The sequence below is a fragment of the Entelurus aequoreus genome, linkage group LG19 (assembly GCF_033978785.1).
Source record: "Entelurus aequoreus isolate RoL-2023_Sb linkage group LG19, RoL_Eaeq_v1.1, whole genome shotgun sequence".
Lineage (NCBI taxonomy): Eukaryota > Metazoa > Chordata > Actinopteri > Syngnathiformes > Syngnathidae > Entelurus > Entelurus aequoreus.
In genome coordinates this window covers 22,041,568-22,063,353 of record NC_084749.1, presented here as the reverse complement: position 1 = coordinate 22,063,353, position 21,786 = coordinate 22,041,568, and the positions used below count along the sequence as shown (strand labels likewise).

Here is a 21,786-nt window from a genome sequence, read left to right as displayed (position 1 = left end):
TTTTTCCACCCCCGTCCTTATAATTTTGATTCCCCTCCCGATGCCTCATGCTACAGCCCCATTCTTCTTCTGTCAGTGTTGCTGGCGCTCACTTTCATCTTTGTTCTCTCTTGTCTTATTTTACACTTCACTTTCTCCCTTCATGCCAAACAACCATCATGTTTGGATGCTTTTACTCCGATTTGTTTTTCTCTCTCAAATTGCATTTTGTGAAGCGTTGAAAGAAAAATGGACCAAATATTTCTGCAACACTTACTGTTACAAAAAAGGCAACAAAGTAAGTCAATAACTTCATAAATGAATTGTGTTTTTTCTAATAAATCCCAATTGAATTGAATCATATATCTGAAAGCAACATGGCAGAAGACGAGAGGCTAAAGTTGACAATTAATGTTGTTACCCTCTCAAAACATGTACCTTAGCCAAGTGTTCTCCTAAAAACAATAAGTTATTTTTTCTGTCTTTGACCAGCCAGTACTAATTTTTGTCTCCTTTTTTCTGCAGGTATGCTATCCCGCCAGAACATGGTAAGAGGCTGGAGAGACTAGCACAAGGTGAGATGATGCTCTTGTCACTTTCACTTTTCACTCTGTGAAACAGTTTAATCTCATACAATATACTAAAAGCTTCAGTGCTTCCCACAGGACTGCAATCTTAAGTGTGGCGGTGGTGGGTTGTGGCGTGTGTTACATATTCACTGAATTTGCATAATTGGTTATGATGCATTTGCATGCAATTGTAATGTAACGCTATAGGAGAGTGGAAGAGCGTGGGAGACAAAAGTTGGGAAAAGTGATAAAGCCGACCGACTCTGTTCGGTCTTCTTATTCTCTTGCAGAGCAGGTGCGTAATAGGTGTTTAGAAGCTGTGTTACAATATATACTGCCACCTATGTACAGTGTTGTAGCGACAAGATTTATTCACAGACAGTACTGTTATAATATGTTTAGGAGCAAGTGTGAACAGGTAGCGCCAACTCTACAATATTTGTGGTAGAAGCACCACAAATCAATGTATGGGAAAGGCCGAGCTTAAAAAGTAGAACATTTTTAAGCCTAACATGCTAATAACCTTGTTAAAAAGGCGTTACGCCTAGTTTGGCGAGTAGCTATCACAGTAAACAATGGTTTTAGGCCACATTGTTACACACCATTTACTTTTCTTTCCCTCAGATGAGGAAGTTTGTTTCCTCCATTTTACAACACATAGTTATCTGTCTGGCTTTGCTGAAATGTATTGAATTGAGGCAACAGAGAATCCACTAGCTCTCTGCAACCTGCTGTCTCAAGTGGTTTGTAGTCCCCAAGCACCAATATTTTGTTGTCTGACACTGTCAAAATGAGTGATTAAAGCATTCATAGAGCGTCTTCCTTCCTGTTCAACAATTTATTAATCTCGTATTCATTCTAACTTATTGTAGTCAAATGTCCACCTGAAAGATGTCACACAATTTTAAAAAGGACTTAGAAAGAAACAGTCTTTGCCTTTCGTTTTTATCCACACATCAGTTTTCCTCTTTGTATGTGTATTCCGATCTCTGGGGATTAGCTTTTGTACTGCATTTGACTCAGTCATGCTGTTGTCAATTATCGGATATTGTGACTTCTGGAGTGTTTTTTTCCATCATTAGGCCATGGCAGACTTTGTTTTAAGTGGTCTAACTTTGGTATTGTTATCCTTCTACATTTAGGGAGTTTCTGTCCTACAGTGCATCCGGAAAGTATTTACAGCGCTTCACTTTTTCCACATTTTGTTATGTTACAAGTTACAACCTTATTCCAAAATGGAATATATACTTTTTTGTCATCCCAATTCTACAGACATTACCCCATGACGACAATGTGAAAAGTTGTATTTTTATTAATATTTTAACTTGCAAATGTTATAACATTTTAAAACTAAAAAAAATCCAATTCACACAAGTATTTACAGCCTTTGCTCAATACTTTTTTGATGCACCTTTGACAGCAACTACAGCCTCAAGTCTTTTTGAATACGATCCTACAGAGACATCCTGGATGAAAGCCAACCCATCCCATCCAACCTGATGGAGCTTGAGAGGTGCTGCAAAGAGGAATGGGCGAAACTGCCCAAAGATAGGTGTGCCAAGCTTGTGGCATCGTATTTGAAATGACTTGAGGCTGTAATTGGTGCCAAAGGTGCTTCAACCAAGTATTGAGAAAAGACTGTGAATACTTAAAAAAATGTTTTTAATAGATTTGCAAATAAAAAATGTTTACATTGTCAATATGGGGTATTCACCTGCGATGAGGTGGCAAATTGTCCGGGGTGTACCCCGCCTTCCGCCCGAATGCAGCTAAGATAGGCTTGTCCGACGTTGTCACGTTATTTAGTTATTGATTTTTTCTTCTGTTCGCTACCTTTGTTTTACATTTCATTTTGAAATTGAGCTGTTCTGTGTACTCCATGTTGTGACATGTGTAGGTTTCTGCGCGTCTTCATGTTGCGACATTTTGTGTACGTGCCTGAGGCTAGCACTTGGTAGGATTTCAGTCGGCCAGAGGAGCGATGTTTGGCTCTGCGAGCTCCTTGTCGACAGCATAGCGTCCAAATGAGCCTCTTTCACATCCGCCATGTAAAAACATCTTCCGAGCACAATTAATAAAATATTATCGTGTTCAGACAAATACTGTATTTTTCGGACTATTAAGTCAGTTTTTTTCATAGTTAGGCCGGGCTCCAGTGCGACATATATATGTTTTTTTCCTTCTTTATTATGCATTTTCGGCAGGTGCGACTTATACTCCGGTGCGACTTATACTGCGAAAAATACGGTAGATTTTTGTTATGGTTAGAGATGTGGGAGGTCAAAAGACGGCCATCTGTTTTTTAGACATGGGACGTCACCAGGAAGCAATGACCGCTCGGAGGAAGTTTGAAGAGACAGGTGAAACTAAGATTAATTTCTTACTCTGTAAAAAGTAATCTTTTTTATATTTAAGGAAGAAGAGGGTTAAAGTCCGCAAATTCGACTGCAAGGTTGATTGTCAAATCAGCTTTCTCGGAATCATTGAATCTTTGACTATTTGAAGACAGCTCTATTTAAGACTATTGCGATGGGCGGAATATTGTAATACATGTTTCTGTCACATGGACAACATTTGTAAATGTATGCAAATTCAGTCCACAGAAGATCTCATAGAGCCTATAAAATGTATATACATGGGGACTTTATCAGTCCTGATATTGGCAATGAGTCTTTTGGCCGAGGCCAATTGTAGCCATCTGCTTTCTAAGCAGCTGGCAGTGGGTGTGCAAAGTGTCAGGAAAGAAGCACTAACATTATTTAACAAGCACCTGCTGACCTATGAAAAACCATCGTCATCTCTGGCTGTCAAACTGATTACGAGGTCCTAAAAAGACAGTTATGAGTGTCGTGGGAATGCCTACTGGGGCTGTGACAATGGTCTTGTTACTTGCAAACCCTTCTTTTGACTTTTGCCACAATGGCAGGCGTTTGTCTACTCTCCTCCAATCCTCAAGTCAACATACTCTGTGTTGGTGTTGTTTTTTTGGACACAGTTGTTGGAAATGGGGAGCATAGGTGCAGAGATAGGACACAATGGTTGTGGTTAGTTTTGACCAACAGAAAAATCTTGGTCTTTTAATTGGCTTCAATAGTCTGACTGTCAGCCCATTATTCACCCTTGCCATCTCGAACAAGTAGGAAGCTATTGAGACAATTGAGGGACTGTTTCTTTATCCCTTGCTGCATGGTGTAAAAAGAACAAAACAACAATAGATGCATTGTTTGTTGGTTACTGTCATATAAAAGGTTTTTTTGGGTAGGAAGGAGCACTCCACTGACCTTGCAAGGAGATGAAATTATACGTGAGACATTTTAAACTCAAGTGTGTGATAGAGCTAGACAATTAACCAAATTTTGATTTAGATTTCGATTATGGCTTCTCACTATCATGAATATGTAGTAACGGTAAAAAGGATGAGGAGCGAATAAGTAGAAAAAGGGCATGTCTACTAGAAGTTTGGGATCTTACCATGGTTGCTACTTATTTGGCACATAGCTAGTGTGCCTAATCAATAATCACTTAACTAAACGAAAAATTAAGGCATCTGATTTTCGCGTTGACATAACAGCGGACGGACTCACAGAACTGGCCAATATAACGAAATCCGCTGTTAAATGCAGAATATCACAAAAATTGACATAAATGTGAGTGAAATGCTGTCAATGTGAGAAGGAACATTTGTTTGGGAAAATAATGCGTTCGGGACCACTCATTCATCCCCTAAACGCGCAACTGCCCGGTCCTTAAAGGGGAATTGCATTTTTGGGGGGAATTTTACCTATAAAAACGCTTCTATGTATCGAATACCTCATTTGTGATTTCCACTGTTCAATTTCTTAAAATTTGCAAAGAAGACAATCATTTTCATATAACCATATTAATGTGCAGTGCTCATGCAGTATTTAAAGTGGGATTACCAATTGTTTATTGTACTCCTGTTTGTTTTACGTTGGGTTGAGGGGGAGGAGTCGCAGCCAGTATAACCCATTTTCCTTGTATAGTAGAAATGCTATTGCGACACCCAGTGGACACATTTAGAACAGCAGTTTCTTTAAAAATGCAGCTCAATTTTACACTTGGCAAACTCATCTCGCGGGCCGGATTGAACCTGTTCGCGGGCCTGATCCGGCCCACGGGCCGCATGTTTGACCTCCCTGCTCTAGCCCAAGTGAGTGGTGCAGAACAATGTTGCTATTTTTTTTAAATAATGCTGTCCTGACATGACCAAATGGTGGCAGCATGAGACACAAGAAGCTACACAATATCTCACAAAAGCACGGCGACTTTTAATTTCCATAAGCACTCAGGAATATGATCCTCATTGTAGGATGTTTAAATATGACCACTGGGAATCTAGTTTTTATAGATTCATCTAATTACTTGTTACCCTTGCAGGCTTCTTCCCTGGTAGTTCCCAGGGGTGTGATGCCTTTCTTCGCCACAAGATGACTTTGATATCCCCATCCATCCTGAAGAAATATGGCATTCCCTTTGACAGGGTGAGTAGCAACCCGCAAAACTTGATAGTGACGTTCATCATATTTATCACGTTGGGGTTTTCTGAGCGGTTTCTTTTGTCTGACGACTGTCAGTAAGTTCCCAGAGTTCTCTCTATACTTCTTCCGACTCCTAGTCCAATGCTTTTGTATTGAATTAGCAAAAATGTCACTGTGCCCTCACTGTTCACAGGACATTGATCTACACACTAGCACACTCACGAACACACACTCACATAGACCTTCACATTTTTCCGATGTTATCACTCACTCTCATAGGACATCATTACAGCATTGAAGATGGCCTATATGTGTTGAAATAGAACTTTCCTGCAATCTGACAAATGCAGGAAGTTGCATTTTGATATCTGAAAACCACTGTAAGCTATTTCTATATCTAATGTCACCTTGCCTGGCTTGACTTGTCTCTCTCAGTTGCCTAGATCCAGTCTTCACAGAGATGATGATCACTTACATAGGACCTGTGTTTTGGAGCATGGCATTATAAAGTATGTCTCAGTATAACAGAAAAAAATCTGAACATGTCACTCATGGGAAGAAAGTGGTCATGTAAGGCAGAGCCACTAAAACGTTTTTACTGTTTAGTTTGCCATCCATTTTTACCATGGCTAAAATAATGTGTTCATCAGGGTAAATGGTCATTTGAGAAAACTGAATACATTTCTATTGTTCGAACAGGTTACTCAAAATGAAGGGGAATTCATGATAACCTTTCCTTATGGTTACCACGCCGGCTTCAATCATGGCTTCAACTGTGCAGAATCAACAAACTTTGCCACTCTGCGCTGGGTCGACTACGGCAAAATGGCTACTCAGGTAAGGTGGTCTTTCATATCAATCATCTATTGATGCATACAGCCTCTTTTCCTTTTGGCAGTTAGGCATAGAATGGACCAGGCATGGACTAAACATAATTTTCGCACTTTTTAAACTTTATTGCAGATCTTAACACTCCAACAGCAGCTTTTAGATATCGCAGTATAGATAAATGAATGCACTAGGGCTTCAGCTATCCATTGTTTGTTGTAATTGAGGAATCTATTAAATAATTTGTTTGATTAATTGAATAACCGACTAAAACAAACTTTCTAGCCTCTACGCATCTTTTAAGGAAAATAATTGAATTTTTTAATTTTTTTATTGACCTTTAGTCTGTTTATAAATGCACATAACATTGTAATTGCACTTTACCAATGGTAGCATAATTATACAATACCTATATTTAAAAGAAACAGGTAATAGATAATAAATAGCCAAACTAAACAAAAATACTTTCTGATCAAGTATAATAAATTGAGTGACATTTTATTCAACAATTTCACACATACACATTTGAAAATTTATTAATTGGAGGACTGGTGTTTAATATTTGGACAAACAACTTGTTAGCATTAACATATATGCTTTGTAGATGCTAACATGTCCTCACTTGCTTCATGTGTTTAACATCTGTTATGTTATGTTATGCAAGTCAAACATACGTTTACATTGTTTCTATGCAGGATGCTTTCTGGTAATGTGCTGCATCGTTAATGTAGTGCTATTGTGAAAAGCCAGCTCCGTTTGACAGTGCAAACATTTTAACACAATGTCTGTCTTTTTCAGTTCTTCTTTGGGCCCTTTCCCCCTTTTTACACCTTGTGGTTGTTTGTCTTTGAGCCATCTCGCTCGGCACTCCGCTGGTTCCGCCACACTAACACACTCGCACACCACACCACATCACTCCCAATGTGAGCTGCATTACCAATAGGTGCACTGCTCTTATGTGTGCTCAGTTAGAGCAGTCTTGCGGAAACAATGTTTGCGTATTGTACTCATTAAACGCCCTGTGATGAGGTGGCGACTTGTCCAGGGTGTACCCCGCCTACTGCCCGAATGCAGCTGAGAGAGGCTCCAGCACCCCCCTTTACCCCGAAAGGGACAAGCAGTAGAAAATGGATGGATGGAAACGAATCATCTAAGCATCAAAATACAAATCAAAGCATTTTTTAATCAATTTATTCAATAAATAACACTGTACAATTGAGATCTACAAGAAAACTAATTGCTTTATATTGGAATGACATACAGTAGAGTTGTAAGCTTCAAGTAATAATCCCACCAAAACCATTCATCCAAGCAGCATTACTTTCAGGAGTTTTTGATCTTAGTTTGCCTCTTACGCACACAGAAGATGATGGCGATGATGAAATTAATGAGCTGCTGTCATAATCCACTTTGTCTACATTGCATCACTTCACTATCTAGTTTCCTTCCCAATAGATGTTATTTGGTCATGTTGATTGTTGTGACAAAATAACACAGCACCAGGCAATAGGAAAACCAAAAAAGCAACATTTGCTTTAAGATAAAGACAATTTTAAATCTGTCAGATGATTTGTCCTATGCGCTCTGATACAGACTTTCAGTCTCACATCAGAAACCTGTGACTTTGCTTTGCTTTTAATACTCTCATTATGGGAAAGGTGAAATGTGTAATAGTAATAATAAAAAGCACACTTTGGAGGCTCATAAATACGTTACAGGCCAAAGGCTGCCTTTGGCACATTGAATTCCGTATATTACAAATTTGACTCAAAGCTATTTTAATTTGTAGCTTCTGAATTAAAACTTTCACTGAGATCGCCTCCAATGAACCATGTTGTCTTGAGGACCACATTTTTTTAAATTTTCGGCTTGCTGGAGATGTGACCTTTCATTGCCGTTGCTGTTCATCTCAACGGATGACTTTCCCGGTTCACAGGCTGTGATAAACTTATTGGTACAATTCAGAAAACGACTAATTAGTTTCACATTCGCATACCAATTATATTCTTTTATGGAAGATTATCAGTGCCTTTTATGAATTTATTAAGTCAAAATAAGTTTTCTGTACATATTTTTCATACCAATGTGAAACGTCTAGAGTGGGGCAAATCATATGGAGGCTGCTTATATAGCCTTTCAAAAATGCCAACTTCTGAGTGCTGGAAGACTGACATTTTTGTGTGGAGAAGCAGAAAGCTCGGAATTTTAACATTTTTATTTTTTACTAAATGAATGTAGAAAATGTTCATTTGCCTTTTTATGCCTCACCAAATACTGTTCTATCAACATCTTTACTTTAATGTTTGTGTCAGTCAAGTGGTGTCTAAATGCTATGTAAGTTGGATATTGTATTGCTAGAGAGAACAGGCCATTGTGTTTTCAGTAATTGAACACATGGCCCTCCACACATCTCAGGGAATGATACAACTTGAATTTAATACAACATGCCAGAAAACAAAATATTTTCATCGAGCTCTCATCCCCCATCTTGGTTTAATCTCTTTCTGTCATTTCATTTCGCTGTCATTTGACTGTTCTGCCTGTTCTTCTCGCCATTGTATGCATGTTTATGTAACTGATTATTAAATGGGCTGTACTCGCAATAGGTATGATTATAATATTATTTTTGTACCAACCCAATATTTTTCACCCACTACCGGCCTCATTCATAAACGTTGCTGCAGACCGGGGGTGGGGCGGGGGCGTGGTTAAGAGGGGAGGAGTATATTTACAGCTAGAATTCACCAACTCGAGTATTTCATATATATTTCATATATATATATATATATATATATATATATATATATATATATATATATATATATATATATATATATATATATATATGTGTATATATATATATATATATATATATATATATATATATATATATATATATATATATGTATATATATATATGTGTGTGTGTGTGTGTGTGTATATATATATGTATGTATGTATGTATGTATGTATGTATGTATGAAATACTTGACTTTCAGTGAATTCTAGCTATATATATATATATATATATGTGTATGTATATATATATATATATATATATTTATTTTATTATACATATAAATAAAATAAATACTTGAATTTCAGTGTTCCGGGGGCTATCCAGTAGATGGCAGTATTGTCCTGTTTAAGAGTGTCACAACATTGCTGTTTACGGCAGACAAACTGCTTTACGGTAGACGAAAACGTGACTGCTGTTGTTGTGTGTTGTTACCGCGCTGGGAGGACGTTAATGAAACTGCCTAACAATAAACCCACATAAGAAACCAAGAACTCGCCCTCGATCATTCTACAGTTATAACGTGATTGGGCAGGCACGCTGTTTATATCGTGGGAAAGCGGACGTGAAAACAGACTGTCGCCGCTGTCCCCACTCAGGTCCGCATGGAGCTGGAGGCCGCGCCCCCTCCAGCTCCGACTGAATTCCGGGAGATTTTCGGGAGAAAATTTCTTCCGGGAGGTTTTCGGGAGAGGTGCTGAATTCCGGGAGTCTCCCGGAAAATCCGGGAGTCTCCCGGAAAATCCGGGAGGGTTGGCAAGTGTGCGCTACGGCATCCTCTCTCGCCGTTTTCCGGCAGTGACGTAAGGCAGATGGGACAAATGTTTGTTTACTTTGAAGATGCCGTGGCACGCGATGTTTGGCTTTACTTGTGCTCTTTTTACTTTCTTTCGCTTGTCTTTATGAAGAAGACCGTTTAGAAGACAACGTTTTTGGTGGAATATGCAAGTGTTGGCGCATCAGCTTGTGTGTAAAATGTTTTATTGTGTATTTGTGTTTGAAGCCAATATTAACATGCAGTAGCAAAGGTTTGAAGTCTGACTAAACGAAAATCATTATTAGAGATGTCGATAAATGCTTTAAAATGTAATGTCAGAAATTATCGGTATCTGTTTCAAAAAGTACAATTTATGACTTTTTAAAACGCCGCTGTGTACACGGACGTAGGGAGAAGTACAGAGCGCCAATAAACCTTAAAGGCACTGCCTTTGCGTGTCGGCCCAGTCACATAATATCTAAGGCTTTTCACACATACAAGTGAATGCAAGGCATACTTGGTCAACAGCCATACAGGTCACACTGAGGGTGGCCGTATAAACAACTTTAACACTGTTACAAATATGCGCCACACTGTGAACCCACACCAAACAAGAATGACAAACACATTTCGGGAGAACATCCGCACCGTAACACAACATAAACACAACAGAACAAATACCCGGAACCTCTTGCAGTACTAACTTTTCCGGGATGCTACAATATACACCCCCCGCATGGTCTCAATTTTTATGTTGACAAAAGCAGTCAACCATGTTTAAGCGGGCACTTTTTAATAATAACAAGAGTGGACCAATGGGCAGCACGTGGAAGAGGGGTTAGTGCATCTGCCTCACAATACGAAGGTCCTGAGTAGTCTTGGGTTCAATCCCGGGCTCGGGATCTTTCTGTGTGGAGTTTGCATGTCCTCCCCGTGACTGCGTGGGTTTCCTCCGGGTGCTCCGGCTTCCTCCCACTTCCAAAGACATGCACCTGGGGATAGGTTGATTGGCAACACTAAATTGGCCCTAGTGTGTGGATGTGAGCGTGAATGTTGTCTGTCTATCTGTGTTGGCCCTGCGATGAGGTGGCGACTTGTCCAGGGTGTACCCCGCCTTCCGCCCGATTGTAGTTGAGATAGGCTTCAACGCCCCCCCGCGACCCCAAAAGGGAATAAGCGGTAGAAAATGTATGGATGGATGGATGGAAGGAAGAGTGGACCATAATTGGTTGACTTCGACTGGTTGTCGAGATAAGTTGGACAAAGTTAAAAGGGTTTCATTGTACTGTACAGTACAGTCTTTTTATGTGTTCTTTATCTTTTTTCTCTAGTGCTCTTGCCGTAAGGATATGGTCAAGATTTCTATGGATGTTTTTGTGCGCTGCCTCCAGCCGGATCGGTATAACATGTGGAAACAGGGCAAAGACCTCATAGTGTTGGACCACTGTAAGGTCACTGAGCTGAATAGCCCAGAACTGGAGGGCTGGAGACAGCAACGCGTCACATTCAGAGCCAACCTCTTGCGGAAGTAAGCAAAATGTCTATTAATTTAATAGTTTTTACACAGGAAATGAATGTTGATTTAATGGTTCTTTCTTCACTGTCCTAGGGCCATGCAGAAAATGAAACAGTTCCGCCGTCTTAAGTTGGATGAGGTAAAGGTACTGGCGGAAGAGGGCATCGAGTTGAATGCTGTTGAGTACCAACGTCAGGTGGAAGAGCGGGAAGCCCAGCGAAGGCAAGAACGAGAGGAGCGTCTCGCCAGAGAGGCTATGTTGACCCTTGAGGCCATGGAGCTCAAAGAAATCCAGGATGCAGAAGCTGCTTCAAGAGCAGCTCAAACTTTAGCACTAGAGGGTAAGTAACAGAGGGTTTAAAATTTATTTTGAATATAGATTTTAACAAACTGTCTGTTTTTCGCCCTTTTTTTGTTGACAGACCCTGAGGCACCGAACCTGACTGACAATGTGACAGAGGATGTAGAAACTAAGATGCATATAAAACAGAAGGATATTGCCATGACTGGATTTGAAGCGGCATTTGAACAATTTGCTGCATCTTCCATGAAAAATTCAAAGTCTGCCTCGTCAGATCAAACTGAGGAGAAGAAGCCTGTAGACGTGAAACCGATAAAACCAGTTGACATCCCAGCAGACAACAAACTGGAAGCAAATTGCACCATGGTATTTTACAATTTAATGAATGTATTGGTTGTCAAAATAATACCAGGTTATTAGTAGTATGATACAATGCAATAGTTTGTCACATTGAAAACAACTCTGTTTGTCAGGCAAGCTACACCAAGATGAAGATGCCAACAGAAGTTAAGAAGAGTCGTCGTCACCCCCTCACCAAGCCACCGACCCGGTCTCCTTTGTCTGTGGTCAAGCAGGATCCGACTGGTGCTATAGGTATCTCGTCTTTTTTTCTTGTTCGTTAGCTGACTTTAACACTTTCTAAGTGATTCCTGCTAATCCTCACACATCGCTTTCTTTTGGAATTTTTTTTGTTGCATTTAAAAAAAATAAGTTTCCTTGTTGTTGCAGCCACTACACATTTTGAAATGAGGATAACTTATTTTCATTATTAATCTTGTGTGGGAAAAACTAACTAGACTAAAGTTCCCTATGTGGCTAATAAATTCAGGTCCTGTTTTGGTTTCTTGACTGACAGTTATTGATCTGGGGAATTAGGCTGGACAATTTTGAGAAAAAAACCTAATTGCGATTTTTCTCTCCGAGATTGCGATTCACGATTTTTATATTTTATACATAAATATACATAAAATTGCAGAAATAACGAGTGAAGGAAGACATGTTACTTTTAGACTGTCACACATTACAACTATATGCAATAATCTACTTAAAAATATTTGGCTTTATGCAGATAGACTCAAAGCTTTTGTCTTCATCATGCTCTTAAACTGAAGAAATAACAATAAAAACTATACAGTGGTTATAATGTAATGCAATCGTAATATATAAATATAATGCAAATAACCTTTTAAAAATACATTAACTTATATTTCTCATTATTTTAGAATTGTTTACCATTGTACTGTAATTGGAAGGTAAATAACTTAATCTTAAATAAATATACAAACAAAAAAATAAAATTGGCTATTTTCTGTAAGAAAAAATTTAACTTCAATGAATATTGAACATCTTAAAAGTGTATTTTTTTCTTCTTCTCGCGGTTATTTATCTAATTCAAATCTCAATGTTGATTTGATGTCAATTAGTCGTGCAGCCCTACTGGGGATCATGACTTCCAATTAATTACCTGCTTTCCAAAGACTCTTATAATCTGAAAGCGGGCACACAACTAGAAGCTTTTCTTTCCAAAAAGGATGGATGGAGGATGAGGGGAATGTGAGGATGATGGTGTGTGAAAAAGGAGCGTTTAAAGGAATCCTGGTGATACCTTCCCGTGTCCTGTTCAGGTCTAATAAATTGATTCTCAACCTTTGAGAGCTGATTGTTCAACCCTGCACTAAATGTGTCCACCAGCCAATCATATTTCAAGAGCTGTCCCATACTCATTAACACAATGATTCTCTTGCTGAACCTAGCTAAATAACACATTTTTGACCCTCTGCAAAAGTCTTCTATTTAAAAAAAAAAAAGACAACCACAATTGTAACTACGTTCATATTCTTAATGTGCCCTTTAAATGCGTCTTATTTATCACCCTCAGAGCTTACCTCACCCATGGCGCTGGAAAGCAGCATGAAGAAACAGGAGCACCTGTGGCAGAATCGCTCACCCAACTTCCTGGCAGAGAAGGCCTTTAATGCCGCCGTGGCAGTACTCCAGCCACACTGTGCTGTCTGCTCCCTCTTCTGTCCCTACACAAAGGTACGACTAAACACTACAGGAGTCCACAAGTGGAGTAACACCGCTATTGGCCGTTACAGTAGTTACAGCAGTGCATAGTAAATAGGGACTTTTTTTCATCTAGTTTAGAGTAAAACATTGTTTAAATAATTATCTGTCCCATTGACATTTGAGCTTAGATTAGAGACAATATTTTGATTAGTGAAAAAGTGCTGTAATATTGTGTAACTGTGACCTCATGTTTGTCTTTCAGCCACACCACGTACCCTTGAATGCAAATGATCGCCAGCGCGTTTCTTCTGTCCCCCGTCATGGAAATCGAACTCGTCCAATCGTCCCAGAGATGTGCTTTAGTGCCAGGGCGAGCAGTACTGAGCCTCCCCCCACTAGCCGTTACATTGGGGAAGATGGAACCAGCGTGTTAATATGTTGCTCTTCATGCAAGATGCAAGTTCATGCCAGTAAGTGTTCAAACCCCCCAACACACGAGAAAATACATATGTCAGTTTCTGTTTGTGTGATTTTACGTTTGTGTCATCATGGAGAAAGTACAGTAGCAGGCACTTTTGAGTACTTTTAAGTGAGCCATGTGCGAGTATGTACTTAATTAAGTTCAAATGTGTCATAATTGACATTTGATTCTGAGAGGTCTATCAAATCATACTACTTGCAATAATGTCTGTGTTGACAACAAAACAATCTGACAACCATTTTTCCGATTGGCTGACCGGTCCTTTTATGTAAAGCCAACTTTTCTTGCCTGTTGGTACCTGTGTTTATGTATTTGGGATCCCCATAAGTCCTGAACATTTGAAATTTAACCATGGAGGCATGGCAGAGATATGTATAAAACAATCTTGCCTTCCAAACCAGACATCTTGAATTTGGGACTCTAGAGGCGTATTTTGCTTTACTGTCGTTACGTCAGCAGATATTTCCATGCATGGTAGACGTTTACCCGAAGAGCTTTGCACGAGTTTGCTATTTTAATCTTCCACTATTGCCTTTTGTATTAAAAGAGTAGCGTATAGTTCAGTGGTGTCAAACGTACGGCCGCAAACAGGTTTTATCTGCCCCACGGGATGAGGTTGTGAATTTTTTTTATGAAAGAAACTGCTGTTCTAAGTGTGTCCACTAGATGTCGCAACAGCAATTCTTTGTAAAAAAACAAAAAAAAAAAAACACATGTTAGTACACCAGTTGAGAAAAATTAGCAAATTACATAAATAACATCCAAAAATTTTCTTTAATTTTTTTATCTTAATAGATTGAAAATTAACACCAATGAGTTGACTGATGAACATTATCACATAATTTATTCAGAAAGTATAAATAACGACAAATAAAGATATAATACTATTAACCGCAACATGTAAGTGTAAAAAAACATGATTTGTACATTTTCAGAATGTGCTTGTTCTGTTTTTAAACAAAGAAAAACAATGTAAAGTTGTCTTTATTTTTAAGTTATCGTGCCGTGATTTTACCAGTCCGGCCTACTTGGGAGTAGATTTTTCTCCATGTGGCCCACGAACCAAAATGTGTTTGACACCCCTGGTCCAGTTGAACAATTTCCCTTGTGGATCATTAAAGTTTGTCTAAGTCAGGGGTCGGCAACCCGCGGCTCTTTGACCACTCTGATGCGGCTCAGCTGCAAACTTGCCGACCCCCCGATTTTCCCAGGAGACTTGTGGAACTCAGTGCCTCTCTAAGAAATCTCCAAGGGCAATTATAATCCTATTTTCACTCTAATTACTATATAAAGGGCGTGCCCTAAATGCACTGCAGTAATTGTCCTCTATAGCATTTACTAACAGCGTGCCAGCCCGGCCACATGTTGTATGTAGCTTTTACTTGCACACGTAGGAGACAGCAAAGCATACTTACTCATCAGCCATACAGCTTGCACTGACGGTAGTGTAACACAACACAACCAATACCCAGAATCCCATGCAGCCCTAACTCTTCCGGTCTAGATTATACACCCCGCTACCACCAAACCCCTCCACACATCAACCCTCCCCCCCTCCGTGCGTCGGTTGAGCGGAAGAGTTAGGGCTGCATGGGATTCTGGGTATTTGTTGTGTTGTATTTATGTTGTGTTACAGTGCAGATGTTCTCCAGAAATGTGTTTGTCATTCTTTTTTGGTGTGGGTTCAAAGTGTGGCGCATATTTGTAACGTAACAGTGTTAAAGTTGTTTTTGTACGGCTACCGTCAGTGTAAGCTGTGTGGCTGTTGAAGTAGTACGCCTTGCTGTCACTTACGTGAGCAAGCTGAAGCTGCATTCTACATGTGGTCGAGCAGGTACACTGTTTGGGCAGACTGTAGAGGGCGCAAAAAGCAGTGCCATCACGCCCTGATATTCGGGAGTCTCCCGGAAATAATGAGAGGATTGGCAAGTATGACACTATCAAGCACCATTCATTCAAAACTCGCGGGCCGCACTAACATCAACTTTCCATATTAAGGTGCGTGCCAGTGCGTGTGTCTGAGACCCCAAGTTAACATAGCACAAAGCAATTTAAGCTTTGTATGCGGTGTTTTTCATTTTAAATATATTTTTAGTGGTTCCCATTATTTTCTTTAATTTGTGAAACTTGCCAAAATGGCTCTTTGAGTGGTAAAGGTTGCCGACCCCTGGTCTAAGTCTAACTTATGTCATATCTGTCAGTAGACTTGATATGAAAGCGCTAAAAAAACTACAACATGCCTGACGGGGTTGAAACATAGGCAAAGAGGGCTTGCTCTGGAGGAGGGCTTTGGCACATAAATAAGACCGCCCATAAAACAGTGCATTCTGAAGAGACAATCAGAGTGGCTTGAAGATAGTCTGTAAAACAAAATCATTGCAAAATTTTCACCAACGCTCCACCATTACATGTTATGTAGACCACAGGGAATTGTTTTAAATGTATGAAAAAAATCATAATGTGACCCTTTAAGAGAAACGTGAGTGTGATGGGAATGATCTTATTAAGGGTGGGCGATACTGCAAAATTTGGTATTGATCCGATACCAAGTAATTACCATGCCAGTGTTGCTGATACCGATACTTTTTAATTGAAAATGCCTGATCATTTAATGCTTTTGTACTTTTGCCTTTAAGTAATTGATTATGATAATAATAAAACACAGGACAACAATTTAAAATAAGAAAATACATATTATATTATATTTATTAGCAATTTATGAACATTCTTAAAAAACCCCGTTCAACCGCAGAGAGAAGATGCAAGTCCTTTGCAATCATTTCGGCAATGCTTTTTGTGATACCCATGACTCTTGGTGAATCATCTAGGTTACAATTACAAAAATGACAAAAATAATCGATAACTTATCCGTGTTTAGACTAAATAGGAATACTAATCTTCCTTCAACAGATAAAGAAAAGGGTCATTATTTTCTGCTATATTCATACTTCAGATTTGAGGGAGGCTGGAAATGTTAATATAAAGTGTATATTTCTGAGTTCCAGTCAAACAATTAGGATGTATTTCAACTGAATGAATATGTGATCGTAATTTAATCTCTCTGCTAAATTACATATCTGACCACCAATTACAGGTAATGCTGGAGATAACTTTCACTTATTGCTACCTGGATATTGTTTATGTTTTTGAAAGGCCTCTGTCAGTGACGTTTGCCTCTGTACCAGGGGTCCAGTTTGGGTTTGGGGAGCTCCCTCCTCCCTCCTTTTGCTGTGCAGCTTAGCATTTACTTTTGGGTGTATATCGTTTAAGGGCTTGTGCAGGTTTGTAGTGTTACCACGGGATCGTATAGCTTTACTACATATGTCACAGCTAGCATTGTCTCTGTCTGACACCGTAAAATAGCTCCACACAGCGCTCCTCTTCCTCTCCGACATCTCACCAATCCATCTGTGCTGACTGGCAGACAGCAGGGAGGTGCCTAGTGGATCTTATTGAGCTGACTGAGAGGTGAAGGAGCGCTGTGCATGAGGACAGAGAGACGCTGTGCTCACACAAACTCTGTGAAGAATTCTGAGTGATTTGCTGAATTTATAGAAGGGAAACTAGAACAAAAATCTTGATCCCATCATGTTAGTATCTGTCCGATACCAATACTCACCTCGGTATCGGTGCTATCAATGTTTGGAATCAATCCGCCCACTTGTAGATCTCATATCATTCATAAATGTAGTGGTGAGTGGTAGCGTGACAAAGCTCACATTCAAAAATACACTTTGCCCACATTTTGGCATATACAGTTTGAATACACAGTAAAACACCAGTATACGTGTGTATATTCTTTTATTTAAAAAGAGAATCAGCACAATTGTAGCACAAGCGTATTGGATCAGGCAATTCCACAAACACAACAGACAAGCCCCCTGAGCTCTTATTATCCCCAAAAAGCTGGAGTGAGGCTTTGGCAAAGACTAGGGGCCTCATTTATAAAAGTTGCTGCGCACATAAAGGTTGCATCAGCAGGGGTGAAATGTGCGTTAGTCACTTTCAGAGCAAACGGTATTTATAGGAACATTTAATGTTGGGAAAGGTTCTGTATTTCTACGCTGTCTTTGATCCACGCATAAAGCTCATGCAGAGTTTTTCAAACGGAATAAGCGACGGTGGTTGGTGTCACCACAAAATAAAGCTCATACATGAAAAGCACATGTGCACTGTACATAGCAGCACATATTTAAAAATGTATAAACGTTGCACTAATTCTGGATATGTTATATATTTTGGTCAGAGCCTAAATATTAAAATATAGAGCTGTATTAATGTACATGCAGTTATGTGGTGGGTCATTGAAGTATTGTTCAATTTGATCTTATCTACGTAATTTTAATTGCATACCACTGTAGACATAGACTCTCTGTGTGGCTCCACAGTAAAACCTATGTTTTTAGGACTAAAGACCAAAAATACAGATTGCAGTACAATATTTTGTCAGATAAAATTATGTTATGGAGCTAGGAAATTATATATGTAATATCATAGCAGACTGTATACTTTGCATTACTTAATCAAATAAAGACAGAAAAATAATAAATTATTTGGACAAAGACTTGGCAAACGGAAGGCTAAAAAATGAACATGTTTTTCTCCATTTACCATATTTTTTGGAGTATAAGTCGCTCCGGAGTATAACTCGCACCGGCCGAAAGTGCATAATAAAGAAGGAAAAAAACATATAAGTCGCACTAGAGTATAAGTCGCATTTTTTGGGGAAATTTATTTGATAAAACCCAACACCAAGAACATTTGAAAGGCAATTTAAAATAAATAAAGAATAGTGAACAACAGGCTGAATAAGTGTACGTTATATGACGCATAAATAACCAACTGAGAACGTGCCTGGTATGTTAACGTAACATATTATGGTAAGAGTCATTCAAATAACTATAACATATAGAACATGCTATACATTTACCAAACAATCTGTCACTCCTAATCGCTAAATCTGATGAAATCTTATACGTCTAGTCTCTTACGTGAATGAGCTAAATAATATTATCTAATATTTTACCGTAAAGTGTTAATAATTTCACACATTAGTCGCTCCTGAGTATAAGTCGTACCCCCGGCCAAACTATGAAAAAAAACTGCGACTTATAGTCCGCAAAATACGGTAAGTAACCGTTCTCAGTCACAGTGTAGATGACACTATGATTGGTCAACAATTACAATTATTTTTGTTAGATATAACTTCACTTTGCCATCCAAACATTGTTATGGTGCTCTACGTAATAAGCATCATTCTAAAAAATACCACTCTCTTTGGAGTCGCTGTCTCTATATTAGTTAATTGGCAGTCCAATAAATCACTATATTTGTGAGCTAATTAGCATGACCATTTGTGGATGGAGTAGGGGTGATTTATAATGAGAAAAGTGTGGTAAGTGTGTGCAGCATGGTTTTATAAATTGTATTATTTTTGCATACGTACATTCTAAGGTTTGTGCTTTAACAATGTTTTGTATTTAAGCTTTGTCCTCTCTGAGCTGCTGTGACAAAGTCCCTATGATTACCGTAATGACTCATATATATATATAATTGGAAAGTGCAGTCCCAAGTTTCAGAAACAATTATTTCAATAGTTCAAGACTTACGGTAATTTAAAAAGTAGCATTGCAAATGATGTTACAGGTTTAAAAAAATTGGTAATAGTTCGACAGTGTTTATGTCTGTGCTGGATTAATGGCGTACCAACATTTAACAGTACACCAAGTCCCATTTTGCTTTGCTTGTTTTATTCTTACTCTGCTTACCATCACACTCTTCTGTCTGACAGGTTGTTTTGGTGTCGATCCGGAGACAATTGAAGGGTCTTGGACATGCTCCAGATGTGTGGCAGGTGCCTGGACAGTGGTACGTAACTTGATACTGAGTTCAACGGGCGTAAAGGAATTTGTTGTCTTGAGAGAGGCAATAAAACCAAGTCACATTCTCTACATAACTGCATATTTTTTGTCCTATTAATGTATTTCTTTGTTCAGGAGTGTTGCCTCTGCAACTTGCGGGGAGGAGCGCTGAAGGTTACTGGAGACAACCGGTATGTTGTGCAGCATAAATCATTGAAAAATGATATTTTAGTAGCTGTCCCAAACCACAATACAGAATATACCACTACATTTTTGAATATTTTTTTCCCATAATACCTGCACCAGACATATATATGTTGTGAAATTAGATATTTACACAGAAAGATTTGGTAAACGTTTATTTGCTTACCTTAATTGTTTCCAAACGGTGCCTGTAACACAGCAGTAAAATGGTTGATCAAACAAAACAGAAAAGTCGTTGTCATGGACCCACTAGCTGCAAAAGCTTGCTCTCCAATCAGCTAAACAGACTCAATAACTCCACAGTGACACCTTAGTGAATTTACTGAGGAATTTGTGAAACTGAAACAATACAAAAATAATGATATTGTACGTTAATAATACTAACACAGACACTCGTTAACGTTTTAGCAAATTAGCCAATACTAACGATTACATTACAATAGCATGTACAAATATGCACGAAAACACTACTTTCAAACATGTGACGTTTCATAAGTATGAATTGTTTTACTTATACTGTAAAACTTCCAATCGTTGCTTAGAGTGATGAATAAAGAACCATACGAGTAGAAATGCTATGGACGACAAATAGACAGAGCGGCACTTATACTTCCGGTTCAAGGCACGAAACGAAAGGAAACACTGTAGACGATCAACTCGCAGCATCTGCAGTGAGCAAACTTGTCCAAAAGATGGCGCTATAGCACAAGCAATAACACACCTTCAGTCTTTCTGTCTGCGTTACTAGTATCAAAGTTTGTTGTATATAAAACATTATGGCTGTTGGCAAAGAAAAATCCATAGATTAGCTCTACATTCGTATAAGCCGTAGGGTTCAAATTTTGGGAAAAAGTAGTGGCTTATAGTGCGGAAAATACAGTGAGTTACTTGGAGGTCATATGCGTTGTATGACCAAATATGGTATTTTCTGTTCTGGAAACCAGGTGGGTCCATATTATCTGCGCCATTGCGGTGGCTGAAGCACGCTTCATCAATGCTATTGAGAGGGAGCCAGTGGATGTCAGTGCTGTTCCGGAAACGCGCAAAAATCTGGTAAGTTCATGCAGAAATAAAGCAAGGTGACATCAAAGAGGCAATAGAAAGTGAACAGCTTGTCTTCACTCGCGGTTCATTGCAGCTGTCTGACTTCCTGTCTGTAGCTTTATTCACTGTTCCATAATCTACTCTCTAATGCAGGGGAATGTACCACACCGTGTCATATATTTCTTGTTCATTGACTCTGTATCCATCATTCTGTCGCTTACTCCTATGGATTAGTTGGCAGTGTTTTTCAATGTGAGGGAGATGTGTGGTAAAAAACTGATGTTCTGAGGGGTGATGACACTCAGGTGTAATTAAGGTGGAGACAATTTTCCAGATTACCATTTGAAGCAACTTGTCTCCTTCCTTTCTTCTCTTATACTCACTCTCTTTCTTGAATCTCAGCATCTTGGAATCTACTCCCCCTTCGCTCATTCAATCCCACTTTATAGATGCCAGTATTGCTTGCTGGTGCATATTCACAGATCTGCAAATAATGTCACTTCTCTCCTGTCTCTACTGAGTAATCCTTTAAAGACACACTGGATGGCATTTACAGCAGAGTGCTGTCAAGGCAGGTTTCCCCCCGAGCTTGTCTTAAAAGATCAAGAGTGAAAACTCATGGTTCTAATAATTCAGAGGATAAGGCTGATCATGTGTCAAAAGGGATGCAACGATTATAGAATTTAACTGTAAGATCACAGTCTGAGTAATAATCACGGTTTCATGATTATTATGCACAGATTTTTTTCAACATAAAATGGATACAATCACTGTGGCATTCCTTAGAGATTGTTATTCAGCAGTAGTCAAATAATATTGTAATAAAACACAAACAAAAAATATTAAATAAATGTGTTAATAATTTAATTATTTGTCTGTATCCGTGTTGGCCCTATGATGAGGTGGCGACTTGTCCAGGGTGTATCCTGCCTTCTGCAGC

At 38.9% G+C, this 21,786-nt stretch overlaps 1 protein-coding gene across 2 annotated transcripts in view; it reads left to right on the top strand.

The window, feature by feature from the left end:
- kdm4b (lysine (K)-specific demethylase 4B) overlaps positions 1 to 21,786 on the top strand; it is a 52,558-nt gene that overhangs the window by 22,816 nt on the left and 7,956 nt on the right. For both annotated transcript variants that reach the window (XM_062028067.1, XM_062028068.1), the window contains exons 6-17: positions 505 to 554; positions 4,947 to 5,050; positions 5,747 to 5,884; positions 10,761 to 10,957; positions 11,039 to 11,286; positions 11,368 to 11,612; positions 11,720 to 11,840; positions 13,126 to 13,286; positions 13,519 to 13,726; positions 19,529 to 19,605; positions 19,734 to 19,789; positions 20,747 to 20,855. In XM_062028067.1, the coding sequence (XP_061884051.1) occupies positions 505 to 554; positions 4,947 to 5,050; positions 5,747 to 5,884; positions 10,761 to 10,957; positions 11,039 to 11,286; positions 11,368 to 11,612; positions 11,720 to 11,840; positions 13,126 to 13,286; positions 13,519 to 13,726; positions 19,529 to 19,605; positions 19,734 to 19,789; positions 20,747 to 20,855 (1,714 nt within the window). The remainder of the gene's footprint in view (positions 1 to 504; positions 555 to 4,946; positions 5,051 to 5,746; positions 5,885 to 10,760; positions 10,958 to 11,038; positions 11,287 to 11,367; positions 11,613 to 11,719; positions 11,841 to 13,125; positions 13,287 to 13,518; positions 13,727 to 19,528; positions 19,606 to 19,733; positions 19,790 to 20,746; positions 20,856 to 21,786) is intronic.